Below are 16,537 nucleotides of genomic sequence, written 5' to 3' on the forward strand. Positions count from 1 at the left end.
GAGGGAATGTCCCGCCCACCCATCTCCTCGCAGCCACTAGGCTGCGCAAACTGCCAGCCAGCTTTTGACTGGCATGCAATCTGGCAAGTCAACTCGAGGCCTTTGAAAGCTACACACTGCAGCAGTCCGGCAGCTCTGAGTTCGGGAAGGAATTAAGGAGGCTGTGCCTCCGGGTTGCACGAAGAGTCCAGGTCATTTCTCAGAAACCTCTGATAGGTGGGTCTTAGCGGAAACGCCGCCGGTGAGTAGTGATTGAGACTGATGGGCGCGGTTGAGGGGGACTGAGGGGTGGCTTGAATTCAGCCTTCGTTTCAGGAAAACCGAATGCATTTGTAATAATCTATCGTTCCCTAGTATAAATATCTTCCTTCTCGCTCTCAACAGGCTTGTCAGTTTGGGTCTCGTTGCCTCAGAATGCTTTTTCCATGTTCGCATCGCGGAGGGGGTCATGGGTTTCCCTTAATAATGGCGATGCTAGGTAGGCTTCACCAAATCAGGAAGTGAAATGGAGTAACTTCGCCAAGATTGTTCCTCTACACTTCGGCCCGGGCTTCTGGCGGCGATGGCAGATGGTGGAGTTAGCAGGTGGGATGACTGGAGGCATCCTTGATCTACGCTGGCCGCTGGAGGTTGTAGTTTCCAGCGCATTGGGTGGGGACAAAGAGTGTAACCCTTTAGTGAGACAAAGCCCAGGAAGGGGAAAGCGCTTGGTACATAGCTGGCGCTCACAAGCCAGAAACTGAATCGTCAGGTAGTGAGAATGGGCGTGTTTTATTTATTTTTTCAGATACAGCCAAATTCTAACACAGACCCGACTCTTCGCAGCCATGATGAGTCGGCTCTATAGGTTGGTGAAGTAATTCATTGAGATGAGGGGTGGAGAGTGGAGTGGAAGCCATCACCTAGTGAATTATTTTTCGTTTTTGGTCAGTGACCCTGTGCTCACTAGTGGCTGTGAGGGTATCAAAATTAAAGGATGTCTTGCAACCTAAAGTTGGCTACTTGCCTGTAGGGCATATGTTAATCCTGGAAAAGTGTTCTGAAGTCAGGAAAAGAGTCGGTAGGCGAAGAATGTGTGCCTTATAAGGGAGGATAACTTGCAAAGAGTTTTTCCAAGGCTTTTAGTCCAAACTCCTACCCAGCTGAGGGAGAACTTTCTGTCTTTGCAGGTGATGATGCCTGAGAGGTCTGGGGGTTCCTGAGGCAGAGAGGGAAGCTTGCTTTTCAAAAGCCAATTAAATGAAAGCAAACACAACCACCACAAAGGAAAGCAAAAGCAGAAACCCACCTAGAGAAACCAACTGATCCAAAGGAGGTTAGGGGGCCTGGGTTCCCATCACCTTCTTGGCCAATCCCTGAGCTTTTTCTGATGTGCTGTGGGTAGGGCTGGCTATGTCGGTGGTATTTCTGGAGTTGGGGTTGATTTGACCTGAGTAAGCCATTCTATTCTTTTTTTAAATGAAGGTAATGGGGATTGAACCCAGGACCTCATGCATGCTAAGCACGCACTCTACCACTGAGCTCTAACCCTTCCCCACCCCACCCCTGCATTTTATTCTTGACTGTGGAGCAACGCAGTGCACCGGGTGCTTCACAGGCCTGTCTTTTAGCTGGTCATTAGGTATGTATGGAGGTCACCATGCCAGGCTCTGGGCTAGATCTCAGGAGGGAGCAACTGAACAGGGAATTCAGCAAGCAGCTTCCCAGAGTTTGTGCTGTAGTGTCTCTTCACCTCTAGGTTGAAAGCCTCTAAGAGTCTCTGAGAGATAGAGAGAGCCCTGAGTCACTCTTTCTTTCTAAGGCTATTATATTAATAACATTGAGATAGGGATACCCAAATTTAATACAATAATGCTTTTCACACATGCATAAAAGTATAGTGAAGAATAATTATGCTTTTCAAAATATTACAAACAAATATTCATAGGGCTTTACAGTCAGGGAGGTCTGGTTATGGAATGTGAGTTATAATGTTGTCTGATGAGTGTACCTCATGTATATATACAGAATGTATAACCTCATCTGGAGGCAGCAGTAGTAATTTAATTTTGAGGTCCTTATGACAATGTGAGACCTGGGCTTAATGGTCTTCGTGCTGCCCCTGCACTAAACCCTGCTTCTGATGTCTCTTAGATGCTGGACATGGTATTAACCCTATAGCATATGACTGTGCTATTCACACCAGGACTCAGAATTCCTGGGCCTAGGGCTAGATAAGACAAGGAACTGGAAGCTACAGGAAAGACAGAAGGCAGCTTTCTGAAGCCTGGCAGAAACTTTGGCACGTAATACGCCCTCAGATATTTGTTGCTTGAATGCATGAGAAAAAGAAAGGAATATTCATGGGTATATTAAAGAATTAAACTGATAAGAATAAAATTAATACTAATAATAACTGAAATTCATTGACCATTTGCTGTATGTGCATTTTCCATGCATTATTTCACCAAATTCTCAAACACATGGGAGCAGAATATCCATATTTTAGAGCAAACTGGCTGAAAAGTTTAACAACTTGGCCAAGGTCAAACAGGTAGCAGGTCAAAAGCAATTTTAAATATTTTTATATTCAAATGAACATAGGCTTTGCAGGAAAATCCACATTTATATGATTTAAAAAAAAAAATAACAAGACCTCAAAGAAACCCTTAGCACTGCAGTAAGGTGTTGTGGCCATGCCTCCCAGAACAGTAAGGGCATACTTCCTCTTTCTTCTCTATTTGGTGGAAAAGCTTGAGATGCCCTGAAAATATCAGTCCAATGAAGTTAACAGGAATTACCATCATTGCTGATTTTACTTGAGGCCACATTATTATCTGTACTCTGCAGATGAGGCAGCTAAGACTCCCAGAGGCAAAATGATCTGGCCACTTAGGTCTTCCCCATCCCGGTCCAGTGTTACATCCCCTGTGCTGGGCTGACCTCAGGAGCAGGCTAATCCTTCCATCTTCCATGGACATAACTTTTCTTCTCTTTCTTTCCTAAGTTGGAAAGCAGATGGTTCTATTTTTACGGTAGCGGAATTTTTTTTTTTTTGGTGGGGGGAGTCCTGGAGAAGTAGATGTAGGCAGTGTTATACTTCTTATGTAGGGGAGCCTATGGAAAGGTAAGATTTAAATTAGGATATGATGGGAGGAAGGAAGCAAAGGTGGAGAGGAAAGGGGATTTTTAGAAACTTTTTATTTATTTTTAACACCTTTATTTTGGTATGGTTCCTGTACAGTTCCTGTACAGTACACATATTTCAGATGTACACTTTGATGACTTTTGATAGATGTATATACCAATGAAACCACTACCACAATCAAGACAGCTAACATTTCCATCACTCTCCAAGAGGTGCAATTTTCAAATTTCCAGTTTATCCCTTCCCACCCCCTTTACCTGCTGGTGACTCTAAGTTTGTTCTCTATGTCTGTGAGTCTGTTTCTGTTTTGTAGATTAGTTTGTGTCCTTTTTTTTTTTAGATTCCACATATAAGTGATATCATATGGTGTTTTTCTTTCTCTTTCTGGCTGACTTCACATAGAATGACAATCTCCAGGTCCATCCATGTTGCTGCAAATGGCATTTTATCAAAAGGGGATTTTTTAAGGGCCAGGGAAAAGGTTTTGAGGTAGATGAGCCTTATCTTTATGAAGTGGCCAAAGGCATGATACAGTTTTTCAAATGGGCTCACTTCCCATAGCAGCTTTTGTTTTGTCCTAACAGTATCCTCTTCTCGGGTGACAGAGCTGCGCTTAGTGTTTCACTGTTCATGCGTTTTTAATGTTCTTCCCCTCCCGCTAGAGCACCGCATGAATCAGGAGACACATCCCCGGCTGTCTGCCTGGGAAGAGATGTAGAAATTGGCACGTCGCTGGGTGAAGATGAGGAAGAGGCTGTAAATCAACCAAAAGAGCCCTGAAGTGCTCTTTCGGCGTGAGAAGGCGATGGCTGGTGGAAGGGGGTGACCAGCACAAGGAAAGATGCCTTAGCAGCAGCTCCAGAGACCGAGCCAGGCCAGGTGGGATGCACCAAGACCACCATGGACGGAGCCCACAGCTCAGCGCTGCAGCTGCAGCAGCTCCCGCCCACTAGCAGTGCCAACTCCGCGAGCGAGGCTTCCTTCTCCTACAAGGCAAGACCTATTATTTGGAGGTTTGGGAATTTTGCATTTTTCTAACAAGAAAGTAACATGGTGCAGCACTGGCTAACAGATATGTCCAGGGTCCACATGCCTATCAATGGCAGAAACCGGCAGACCCTCCACACAGAGGAGAAACTGTGTAATCAGAAGAAAAATTGTCATTAAAATATGTAAAAATAGGAAAGCAGAGAAATATTTTCAAAGAAATTCATTCCCACTTAGAAGATTTGACTTTTTTTTTTTTAATTATCTGCCCCATTACTCAAAGACAGCCTTTGTTCATATTTCAGTACATTCCCTTCCTGTCTCTTCTGTTATTACAAATCTGGGATCAGATTAGACAGAAAGTTTTGTATCTTGGTTGTTTCACTTAACCTTGTTTGAGGAATATTACCCCATGCCACTGAGTAGTGTAGGAAAGCGTGCTTTCTGAATGATTGCCCAATAATCTGTTGAGCTTCTGTATCAAAATTTGCTGAACAGTTTAGGTTGTTTCCAATCTGGGGTGACTAAACAATGCTGCAGTGAACATCTCAGAGTGCATGCCCCTTTGCTATCTTTAAGAATTGGGCATCTCTGGGAGAGGCAGTCTCTCCCCAACCAGCAAGGTCACTAATGCCAGAGCATCGAGAATACAGAGAATAGGAAAATATAGTTAATAGAGTTGTCCCTGAGGTGAACGAATGCCAAATAAACAAAGACGGAATCTAGGAAAACTCAGAACACTCTCTCTGATGAGGTTTCTAATAAGTTTCCATTTTAATCACAAATTTAACTCAGTTACTTATTACAGAAATATCTTCGTGCCAGAACAAAGATAAATAAGTCACAGAGACTCTACCAAAGAGCCTAAGAATTGAGGTGGCAGACAGGCATGTGAACAGAGGCAGACGAGCTGACCTAAGTACCAGGCGGGATAAAGGGAAATCCCTACTCTGCTCCTCCCTAGCTAAGTGACCTTGGCCACATGGTTTAGCTAATCCTCGGAGCTTCTGTTACGGGTAGAACGGTGGTAGTAATACCTCCCTCCATCCTTCATGCATCCATGGCTGCATGGATCAGTGAAAAAGCACCTAGCCCCGCGCTAGGCATGCGGGAGGGGCTTGACTCAGGCTTGACCTCTGAAGGGTCTCGTGGTTACAAGCAGGATCAGATGAAGGTGCACAGAGCAGAGGAAAGAGGAGTTAATTTTACCTGGGGATAGGGGAAGGAGTTTCTAAAGGGAAGCTATCTCCTTCCTTCTTGATTTTGTTAAGGCTATTTTGGCTGCAAGGAATAAAAATCCATTTCAGAGAAACTGAAGCATAAAGAAAAACTATGAAAAGGCTACAGGGTAGCTCATAGAACCAGGGGCAGGAAAGGCAGTGGGGCACCAAAGGTGCTAGAACTCTTACCCCACCTTCAAAAGGAGAAGGATCTGATTGGCCCAGCTTGGGTCAGGTGTCTACATTGGTCCAATCATGGTGGCTGGGGGCAGAGTCCTCCAGCAAACCTGGTTCCTCCGCCGTCACGCTGTGGGCCTCTCTCAGAAAGGTGATCCCGTGGGCTGGGCAGGCTGCTGCAAAGTCATCTCTTACCTCTGGGGAGAACATTAAGAGGCCCCCAAGTCCAGCTTCATCAGGGAGGGTTGAAGTTAGAAAACAAGAAGTCTGTGGTGAGTTGCAGCGCTGCCCTCTGCCCTACCCGGGATGGAGTGGATCCTGGTTGTTGGGGGTGCGTGGTCTGTGAAAGACAGACAACAGCCTGAGCTGCCCAGGAGGCAGCATCCTCGCGGGTCCCTGACTGGAGGCTTTGCCTCAGCCTGCAAGAGTCAGGCGTCAGTTTCTTCTATTTGGCAATAAGCATTTCAGCTGAGCACCTGCTGTTCCATGCCTGTGCTGGGTGGGGCGGGAGCTATAAAGATAATTGAGATATCTCCTCCTTGAAGGAGTCTAGGAGGGAGGTGGGGAAGCCATGTCCACAAGTATCTGCCCCCCAAGACAGAATCTGGCACAAAAAGAGAGATAAGCAGGGTGTTAAGAGTACGGCCTTTGGAACTGGGGAGACTGGCTTCCAGCCCCAGCTCTGTCACTTCATAACATTATAACTTGGGGAAAGCCATGTAATTCCTTCACAGGTCAGTATTAAATCCATCCTACAGGGTGGTTACGAGGATGACCTGAATTTACATTGCAAATAAGGAAACGAGCTGCCTGCACCAGCACCTGTTTTCTGCCTGTGGAAATCCTACCCACCCTTCCAGCTCCAGCTCAAATATCACCTTTTCCATGAAGCCTTTGTCAGCCTTCCTGGCAGGAAAATAGAGGTCCTTTATCCCCAGTTCCATAGCCAGTTCACAATTACTGTAGGAATCATCCTCATCACAGTGGCAGCTAACATTTGCTGTGTTTACTATGACAGGTACTGTGTTAATTCTCAGGAAAGTCTCATAAGGTAGGTACTATTGTATCCCCATTTCACATATGAGGAAACTGAAACAGAGAGGTTAGTTAACTTGCCCAAGGCCACACAGTCAGTAAGTAGTAAAGCTGGGATTTGAATCAAGTCTGCGCACTGCTAAAGCCCTCGGTCTTACCCACCACTTCCTCCTGCCTGTGCTGTGCCAGGCACTCTGTGAGGCCCCTTCTCTCCCTGACACCGGTTATTAAGTGTTGAAATGGCAATTGTGGAGAAGGTAAACGTCAGAAAGCTGGCCTGAAGCCAGGTTACAAGTGTAGCAGAGCCTGTTAGCCAGCCTGCTGTATCCCTTGTTTTTAAATGTGAGTAACCCTCAGCGCGAGCCAGAACGCAGCGTATACTTAACTGTTAGCAGTTTTAAGCCCAAGGGACTGTGGGAGGTCAGTTTCAGTAGCAAGTGATGACAGTCTTGTCACCGTAGTATTTCAGTAGAGGCTGTTGTCGGCAGATGTAAAGCAGACATTGGATCAGGAGACCTGCTGAGGTTTTACTTGGGTACCCATGTCCAAGCAAGGTTTCCTGCCTCTGTGACCTTTGGCTGCTTTTCTGGGAATAGTTTCTTTTCTTTCAGAGTTGTAACTGGTGAAAGATCAATTCTTGGATCAGAGAATATCAGAGCCAGGAAGGTCCTTATCAGGGTTGCTGATAATAATGATGATGATAAAAATGAAAATTATAAAAATAATAGTAGCAGCTAGAATTATTTTAATATTTATTATATGTCAGGTGATGTTTCAACACGTCCCTTACTTCCTAAAACATGACAGTCCTGCGAGGGTTTACAGGTCAGCTCCATCTTTCAGAGAGGAAACTGAGGCTCAGAGAGTGAAAGTAATTCCCCTGAAGTCACACAGCAGTAAGTGGCAGTGGCAGGACCGGGTTAAGAAGGCTCCCAGTGGTGGCCCGCGGTGGAGGCACCTCGAACTGCCTTTCTCTTTCCTCCGTGCCAGCAGACCTGGACGCCATGATTTTACAGTTTCCAATGCTGAGGTCTGGAGGAGGAACTTAATGTCAGGGGCCCGGCTGGTTGTCAACTCAGCTCTGAATTGCCCTTGAGGGTGGTTACTAGGTGTGTGTTCACACCATGTAACCCCTGGGCCACTGACCACTTCTTTGCTTGACTTTAAATGCTCACAAAATTGAACCAGTCACAATTTCACAACTGTGTGGGGCATAATTAGCATTGACAAAGCCATTTGAAACCCTGGGATGAAAGGGCATTAAGTTATATTGCACTGTTACTAACCGTGTCTGTGTAGCCAGTTATTATGTGTGGAGATTAATGTGCTTGTGGAAATGGCTTTTTAAAAAAAACCGCGGCTGCCTGTGTCATTAGTGGGAATGTAGCATTTAGAAGGTGGGGGTCTTTTTTTCCTAATTTTATTTTGCTGCCTTTGAAGGACACCTCAGAGAGCTCAACAGGAGACAGTGTGGAGGAGTGATTCTCATCAGGAGACTGGAAGTCGGAACTCTAGCTCCAGATTCTCCAGTTCTCACCTCGGGCAGGTTATTTCACTTCTCTGAGTCTTCCTTTGTTCATCTCTAAACTACTTCCAGCTTCTGTGCTAAATAGGGCTCATAGTATTACCCACTTTATGGGGCTGTTTGTGGCCCAAAGGTGATGCACAGAAAGGGCTTTGTGCAAAGGGTTATATGCCTGACATATATATATATATAGTACAAATTATATAAATGCTCCGTAAACATCAGACTTTATTACTATAGTAACCTTTTAACCTTGTTTTTGATGCTCATACTGGCTTATCCTTGTGTGTTGCACAATTTTCATTTCCAGGTTCCACCCCTCCACAGCCTCCTCCCTGAAACAGTATTGACTTGTCTGTAGTTACAGCTGTTTGTTTCTCCTCTTCATCTCTTTACCTCCTCTTGGTGAGCTATTAACAACACTGTCAACCTAAATAAACCTAGGAGGCAATAAACAAGCCAGAAGAGTTCATTTGGGATCAAAGAATTGCATGCAGTTCTGGGGCACATAGAGTCTCGGGTGTCAACCCAATCAGCATCCTGTTAGGGAGTAAAAGTCTGGGGCTCTTAAAGGTGAAGAAGGGAGGCTTGCGTTACAAGGAATTTTAATTGGCGTTGGAGGCAGAAGCTAGTCTTGGCTAAATGTGATTGAGTGCTAAGGCCATCACTGCGGGGGAGGGGGTGTCCTTTACTGTGACAAGCTGCCAGTGGTCTTGTAGAGTCCTTGGAATATTCATGGTTTTGCTCAATTCAGAAGTTCATGGTTCCTTCTGAGGAGGGTATATATAAGGTCGACGTCCTTAATGGCCTCCCAGCTCCATTTTAAAACCCCTTGACTTACGTGACTACATCTTAATGTCACATTTTGCAACGCATTCTCCAGCAGCCTCGTGGATTTAGTCCCATCCAAGGACAGCTTGATCTCTCTGGGTAAAGATAATATAGCAGCTACCAGTTATAGGTCGAACCATATGAAACCAGCACTTTTGTAGGTCAAAACTGGTTGGATATTGGCAGTTTCCTATGGTTCACCCCATTTCTAAGTTATTGAGCTCAGTGTTTCTCCTGAATGATCTCAGGAAGTTCATGCACCAGGTCTGACAGATGGGAGCTGTCATCCCAACTAGCAGAGGAGAAAGGAACCGAGCCTTGGTGAAGCAGGTCTCAGCGGCCCACCCACCCTTGAACCTGCAGCTGTGTGACCCCCGTGTGTCCTCTGAACAGCCTCTGCCCAGGTCTCAATTTCTGCACAACTTCTGGAGCCTCTTTCTAGCTCTCCTCTGTCTCCCACTAAGGTGATAAGGCAGTTTGAGGTGTTGTTGGAGCGGGAACCAGAATCCTTTTGTCTCCTGCCTGCCCAAGGCAGTTCCTGCAAAATCACTGCCAGTTAACTCTTTAACAGTTTACCCATTAGGATAGGTAACTGAATTATTAGCCAGAGCACCTTCCTGGGCCCGAGGTCTTTGCCTCCCATGAGGTTGAGGTCCTTGCTTTCAATCCTTAAGAGCTCCTTTGAAGGGCTTCCTTTGAGGTCCTCAAACTTGAACCTGTAAGGAAATTCTGTGTTTCCTCACACTTTCTTTTATTTGACATCTAAAACTTAAGACTTTTCATTACAAGTTTAAATATTCTCAAAGAATATAATTCCTAGCATGTTTAAAATACCGTTTTTGTTTTTTTTTAAACTTTCTCACACACTTAACTAAAGCCCCCGGAATATAAAGACCATGTCATATCTACCATCAGCCTTCTGAAAAGCCTCTTGAACAGTTGGGAATCTTACGTCATTCCTTTTCCTCCTTGAATTTGCATTCTCCTTCCATTCCCCCCACAGAATTTTATCCCCAAATTGTGTGTCAACTTAAAGAAAAATGCACAAACTAAGAGTTGTAAGTTTAAGTTTTATTCCCAGAACTTACTGAAGATTATAGCCCAGGAGATAGCCGCTCAGTAGCTCTGAGAAGCTGTTCAGAAGAGGCAGGAGGAGAAGCCAGTTTATGTGGGATTTCTGACTAGGAAATATATGCAGTCAACTGTATATCTTGGTAGAAGGTTACTGCTAATCACAAGGAACAGATATCTCAAGTTACTGATTTTAGTGCTTTCCTATGTACGGGAAGATGCAAGAATCTGGGTTCATTGAAATCCTTCCTGAGATGCACACCTAACTATCTGAGGGGACTGCTTGTCCAAGCACAGAGCATCCTGTTACTGTTCTAATTTCTTCTCAGAGTGCACTGTCAGTCAGTGATGGCAGCAGGTTAAACTCAATCCTTGCAGAATTGGGTTGAGCAAAAACACTCTTTGTTCTTTGTTTACATGTGTCTGTCTTTTAACACAACATTTTTATGGACACCTATCATACTTCCTTACAAGAAAGAATGTGGAGAATGTAACCAATTGTCATTTAAAAAAATTTCCTTTGATACAAGGTTCAGAGGTATTGATGCAATACAGAAATTTTTTATATAACTGAATAAAAGCAATTATGCAATATAAGGCTTCATCACAATTATTAAGCAAAAAATAACATTGTATTAGAAATGAATATCTGAATGAGAAGAATGAGACTTTATTTTCATTATTCAAGATAAATATTACTAATTGGTAGAATGAGATAGAGTTTAGCATCAGTTCTGTTGCAAGCTTTGGTTTTTATGGTTCAGAAGTACTGAGCTTCTTCACAGAAGTACCCGGAATGGAAGGAGTGTTGTTATAGCAGTATAGCTGAATTCTTTCAACTCCTTCCAAGTTATGTGCTAAAAATCATGTAGTGATAAACTATTTTTATTGACCTATCAGCTGAAAATATGATTATGGCCTCTATTTTTTTTCAGAGCAATGAAATAGACACACTTTGTTTTTAGATTTGTTTTTGCTTTTACAATTTCTGTGAAGTTTACCAAAAAAGCATTATCAATTATCTTGGTAACTTTTTGCACTTAGAGGCACATTGGGTTACCTTGATATATCCAGAGGACTGGGAAAATTGAAATATTATTAATTTTACTACACCTTTGCCCCTAGTATTATAATATATATATTTGACATATATTTTAATTATAGAATATAATGCAAATATTTACTATTAATAATTATAAATGCTTTATCCCATGCTTGAATATATTTTTGTCGAAACTTAAAACTGTAGGTATAACCTACTTAACAAAGCTAGTCCTTATTGTCCAAACATCAGTTAAATCAGACCCTCTGCTTTCAGAATATCCTAAGAAGGGCCAGAGTGTCCCACTCTTATGTCATGCCTTAACAGGAAGATGTATGAGAGAGGGAGAGAAAATAATTCCTAGGATGGGCATTTATCACTAAAGAAATCTCCTACAGAATAAAATTTCAAAATTCCCCTTGGTTTCTTAGTGGTTTTACAACATGGGGCAACACACCAAGGTAAGATTCTACAGGATAAGCCTTTCTTTGATAAAGTGGGAGGAAGTTATTGAGAAAAATGAGAAAGGGGACTATAGGAAGCTGGCAAAGAGCCCAGAGGGAAATGAGGATATGGCGACTGAATCCCTTAAGCTGTCAGTATCAGCAAATCCTTCATAGAAGAACGTCTCTGGGGCCTCCCATCTGAAGGGTATGGCCCTCTAGACCTTGCCACCCTGATTTCTCTTTTAGAAATGATTCTGATAATGTCACTCAGAGCCTCCCTGTTGTCTCCAAGCCCAAATCCAAATCTTTTGAGACAAAGAAGCCCCCTCGCAATCTGGCCAGCCCACCCCTTAAGCCTTATCCCGCTACACTCTGGTTTCCCTCCGTCTTCCCTGGACCCCTGCCCCAGCTACATAGAAGCCCTTGTTGTTCCTCAGGCTCTCAAACACACATCACCTTTTACCTCTCAGTGCCTTAGAGCCCATTTTCCCCAGGGTTTTATCCCTCCGCATCACCTTCTTCCCATTCTTCAAAGGCACCATGTTCGTTCCTACTTTGGGGGCTTCCCATGGGATGCAGAATGGCTTTCTCCACCCCACCCCACCTCTCTAGGTCTTCAGATCTCCCTCTGAAACCATTCCTCAGAGATGCATTTCTAACCTCTCTCAATCCTGGATCTCCCTACGCACTAGGTCAGGCCCCTGTGCTTCTCTTAAGTAGCTCAAAGTGCAGTGTGATTAAATAATCAGGTGTTTAGTATATACTCCATGAGGACAAGGACAGCTCAGTGTGCACGTTTACAGATAGTGCATGGCACACGCTAGGCACTGAATGAATGAATAAGTGTCTGTCATGCCATTCTCCCTTCCTCTGTATTTTCATTGCTCTTAGACGCATCACTAATATATTGTAATATTTTAAATGTCTGTATTCTGCACTAGCCTTGGAGCCTTTGAGACAAGAACCAGTTCCCCAACCCTTGATAACTGTTATTTATTGAATACCTTTCCTGTGTAAAGCATTGTTCCTAGAGCTTTATATATTACATAGATTGACATAATAGTTAAGAGCATGGGCTCTAATGTCAGACTAACTGGGTTCCAGTCCTGCTTCAGCCGCTTACCTCATATCTTCTTTACCTCAGTTTCCTCACTGTAAAATTGGGTAATAATACCTATCTTACAGGGTTGTTGTGAGGATTAAATGAATTAATATGTATGAAGTACTTAGAATAGCACTTGGCACATGGTGTTCAATAAATGTTGTTGTTTGTCATTTTTGTTGTCATCATCATTTCTTATGTTTACAGCAAGCCTGGTCTGTCAGTTTCCAAAGGCTGAGCTCTCTCTGGTAGGCATGACTACCTCCCTCTAGCACATGCCTGGCACATAGGAGGTTCTCATAATATCCTATTGTTGGCTGATGGATGTTTCTAACTACGATAGCTAACATTAATTGAAGACTCTGAGAAGTCTCTCACAAATAAATCTGTTTCCCCAAACCCTCCAAGTTGTTCCAGGAACTGTGCTTCATTGTTTCCATGAGATTATCTCATTTTATTCTCATAACCACCCTAAGAGTAAGCACTCTTTTTGTGTGTGTGTGGAGAGTGGGGGGAGGTAATTAGGTATATTTATTTATTTTTAGAGGAGGTACTGGAGATTGAATCCAGGACCTTGTGCATGCTAAGCATAAGCTTTACCACTTAAGCTAAACCCTCCCCCTGCCATAAGCACTCTTAATATCTCTATTTTATAGTTGAAGAAACAGATGCTTAGAGATAAGCCCAAATCATGTGTTTATGAGTGATGGAGGCGAAATTTAAGCTGAGGTCTACCTGACTCCAGAGCCTGCCTGAACAACCCCCCCACACACACACACTTGTTGTGTTGAGCAGTTCTTTAGGAGTATGGTGTCCTCCCAAAGTTTCCAAGAAATTCTGTAGTCCTCTACAGTCCACCCATGTTGGTTGAGGGTGTTGGTTATGCTCAGCCTCATGCTGAGTGTCATGTGGATGGTGGAAGAGCAGGCCAGGCATGTAAAAAGAACTCAGGCTGGAAGTCTGAGAGCCTGGATTTTAGTTATGACCCTACCACTGCCTTTGCCATATGACATTGAGCCACATAGTTCCTTGTGTCCAGGATGAATTCTTCTTTTGAAATTCCATCACTTTATCAGAACTTCTCTCTTACAACATGTATCCCATTCTTCCTTTTTTTCCCCCCCCCCATTTATTTGTGCTCAGATTAAGCCATTTATTCAGGAAACATAAATTGAATACCTTCTATTGATCAGCAAAGATAAATGAGACATGGAGAACCCAAAAGAATATTTTTAAATGAAAGGAATGCAAAAAGTAATGAAGAAATTTGTAACAATAATGTCATAAGGGGAAGAGGGAGAGATGAAACTATATAGGAGCAAAATTTTGTATACTACTGAAATTAAGATGGTAATTGAAATCCTCAATATAATCACTGAGAAAATACCTTTAAAAGTACGGTAAAAGAAATGACAAGGGAATTTAAATGGTGCACTAAAATATATCTGTTTAATGCAAGAGAAGGCAGTAATGGAGGAATTGAGGAACAAAAAGAGGCATAATAAGATACATAAGGAAAAACAACAAAATGGCAGAAGTTCTTTTTTGGCAGTAATTGTATTAAATGTGAATGGGTTAAATATTTCCAATTAAAAGGCAGAGATTGGTAGAAAGGATTTTTTAAAAACATGATCTGGGTATATTCTACCTACAAGGGACTCACTTTAGATTCAAAGACACAAATGGGTTGACAGTGAAAAGATGGGAAAAGATATCCATGTACAGTAACCAAAAGAGAGCTGGAATACCTATACCAACATTTGACAAAATAGCCTTTAAGACAGAAATTGTTATGAGAGACAAAGTAGGACATTATATAATGATAAAGGGGTCAATTCATCAAGAAGATATTAATAATTGTAAAATATATGCAACCTAACAGAGCCCCAAAATATATGAAGCAAAAACTGACAGAACTAAAGGAAGAAATAGTTCAAAAGTTATAGTTGGACACTTTAATACCCCACTTTCAATAATGGATAGAAGATCAGCAAGGGAATAGAAGACTTGAACACCATAAACCAATTAGCCCTAACAGACATCTATAAGACACTCTACCCAACAATTATAAAATACACATTCTTCTCAAATGCACGTGAAACAGTCTCTGGGAAAGTGCAGATGTTAGGCTACAAAACAAACGTCAAATAAAAGATTGAAATCATACAAAGCATATCACGTGATTACAATAGAATGAAATGAGAAATCAATAACAGAAGGAAATTCACAGCACCAAAGAGGGAAATTCACAGATATGTGAAAATTATTAACCTGTGGGTCAATGGAAAAATCAGAAATGAAATTAGAAAATACTTGAGACAAGCTGATCCTAAAATTCTATGGAAATGAAGGGACTCCAACTAGCCAAAATGATCTTGGGAAAAGAAGAACAATGTTGGAGGACTCTTCCCGTCTTGATTTCAAAAATTGTTACAAAGCCACAGTAATCAAAACAATGTGGTACTGGCACAGGGGTAGGCATACAAATCAGTGGAATATAATACAGAGACCAAAGATAAACCAGTACATCTGTGGTCAATTGATTGTTGACAAGGGTGCTAAGACCACTAAGGAAAGAATATCAAGTCTTTGCAACAGATGCTGCTGAGACAACTGGATCTCTACATGTAAAAGGATGAAGTTGTACTCCTTCCTCATTTCATGTAAAAAAATTAATTCAAAAAGGGCCAAATACCTGAATATAAGAGCTGAAACTATAAAATTCTTGGAAGGAAACATAAGTATAAATTTTTGTGACCTTGGATTAGACAAGTGTTTTTTTTTTCAATATGACACCAAAAACACAAGCAACAAAAGAAAATAATAGATAAATTAAACTTCATCAAAATTAAAAACCTTTGTTCATCAAAGCACTCTGTCAAGAAAGTAAAAATTTAATAATCCACAGAACAGGAGATAATATTTGCAAATCATATATCTGACAAGGGTTTAGTTTCCAAATATGTAAAGAAATCTTACAACTCAAAAAGACAAAAACATCAATTTTAAAATGTGCAAAGAGTTGCACAACATTGTAAATGTACTAAATGCCTCTGAATTGTATGCTTTATGATGGTTAATAGTCGGTTTTATATGTGAATTTTTTAATAGGCAGAGGATTTGAATAAACATTTCTCCAAAGAAGACATACAGATAACGAACAAATACATGAAAAGATGCTCTACATCGTTAGTCATTAGGGAAATGCCAAATTGAAACCACTGTTAGATACCACTTCACACTCATTAGAAAGGCTATCAAATTTTTTTAAAAGGAAAATAACAAGTATTGGCAATGATGTGGAGAAATTAGAACCCTTGATTGGTGGGAATGTAAATTGATGCAGCTTCTAAAGACAAGGCAGCTCCTCAAAAAGTTAAACATAGAGTTACTAAATGACAGAGCATTTCCACACTCCTAGTGGAATATACCTGAGAATTGAAGACATATTTTCATACAGCAACGTGTACGAGGATGTTCATAACAACATTACTTATGATAGACAAAATGTGGAAACGATTCAGATGTCACTGAGGAACAGATATATTTTATATCCATATAATGGAATATTATTTGACCATAAAAATGAATGAAGTACAGGTTTATGCTATAACATATGAACCTTAAAAACATTAGGCTAAATGAAAAAGCCAGTCACAAAGGACTGCATATTATAAGACTCCATTTATATGAAATGTCCAGAATAGGCAAATCCATAGATAAGAAATTAGGTTAGTGGTTGTCAGGAAATGAGGGGGAATGCTAATGGGTTTGGGGTTTCTTCGGGGGATGATGGAAATGTCCTGGATTTAGATAGTGGCATGGCACAACTTGATGAAAACTGAACATTTTGAATATTATGTGGCAACTCTGGAAATCAGATCCACACCCCCCCCCCCACCGCCTACTTGTTGCTGCTGCTTGTTGTGGTTTGTTATTGTTTGCTTATTTATTGATTTATTCTTAACTCTTTT

General features: G+C 41.9%; 1 protein-coding gene and 1 long non-coding RNA gene across 4 annotated transcripts in view; both read left to right on the forward strand.

The window, feature by feature from the left end:
- Positions 1 to 97: 97 nt before the first annotated feature.
- NIPAL3 (NIPA like domain containing 3) overlaps positions 98 to 16,537 on the forward strand; it is a 45,712-nt gene continuing 29,272 nt past the window's right edge. Inside the window, exons 1-2 of one of the 3 annotated variants that reach the window (XM_014563323.2) lie at positions 98 to 216; positions 3,790 to 4,120. In XM_014563323.2, coding sequence (XP_014418809.1) covers positions 4,028 to 4,120 — 93 coding nt within the window. In that variant the 5' untranslated portion in view covers positions 98 to 216; positions 3,790 to 4,027. Of the gene's footprint in view, positions 242 to 439; positions 586 to 3,789; positions 4,121 to 16,537 lie in introns of those variants that run through there. The other 2 variants (XM_006189517.3, XM_014563324.2) reach the window with 2 other exon arrangements.
- LOC116668304 lies at positions 4,128 to 10,565 on the forward strand. Its single transcript, XR_004325426.1, has 2 exons — positions 4,128 to 5,783; positions 6,530 to 10,565. It is a non-coding gene; the product is annotated as an uncharacterized LOC116668304 (long non-coding RNA).

This window comes from Camelus ferus, chromosome 13, assembly GCF_009834535.1.
Source record: "Camelus ferus isolate YT-003-E chromosome 13, BCGSAC_Cfer_1.0, whole genome shotgun sequence".
In the NCBI taxonomy this organism is placed as follows: Eukaryota; Metazoa; Chordata; class Mammalia; order Artiodactyla; family Camelidae; genus Camelus; species Camelus ferus.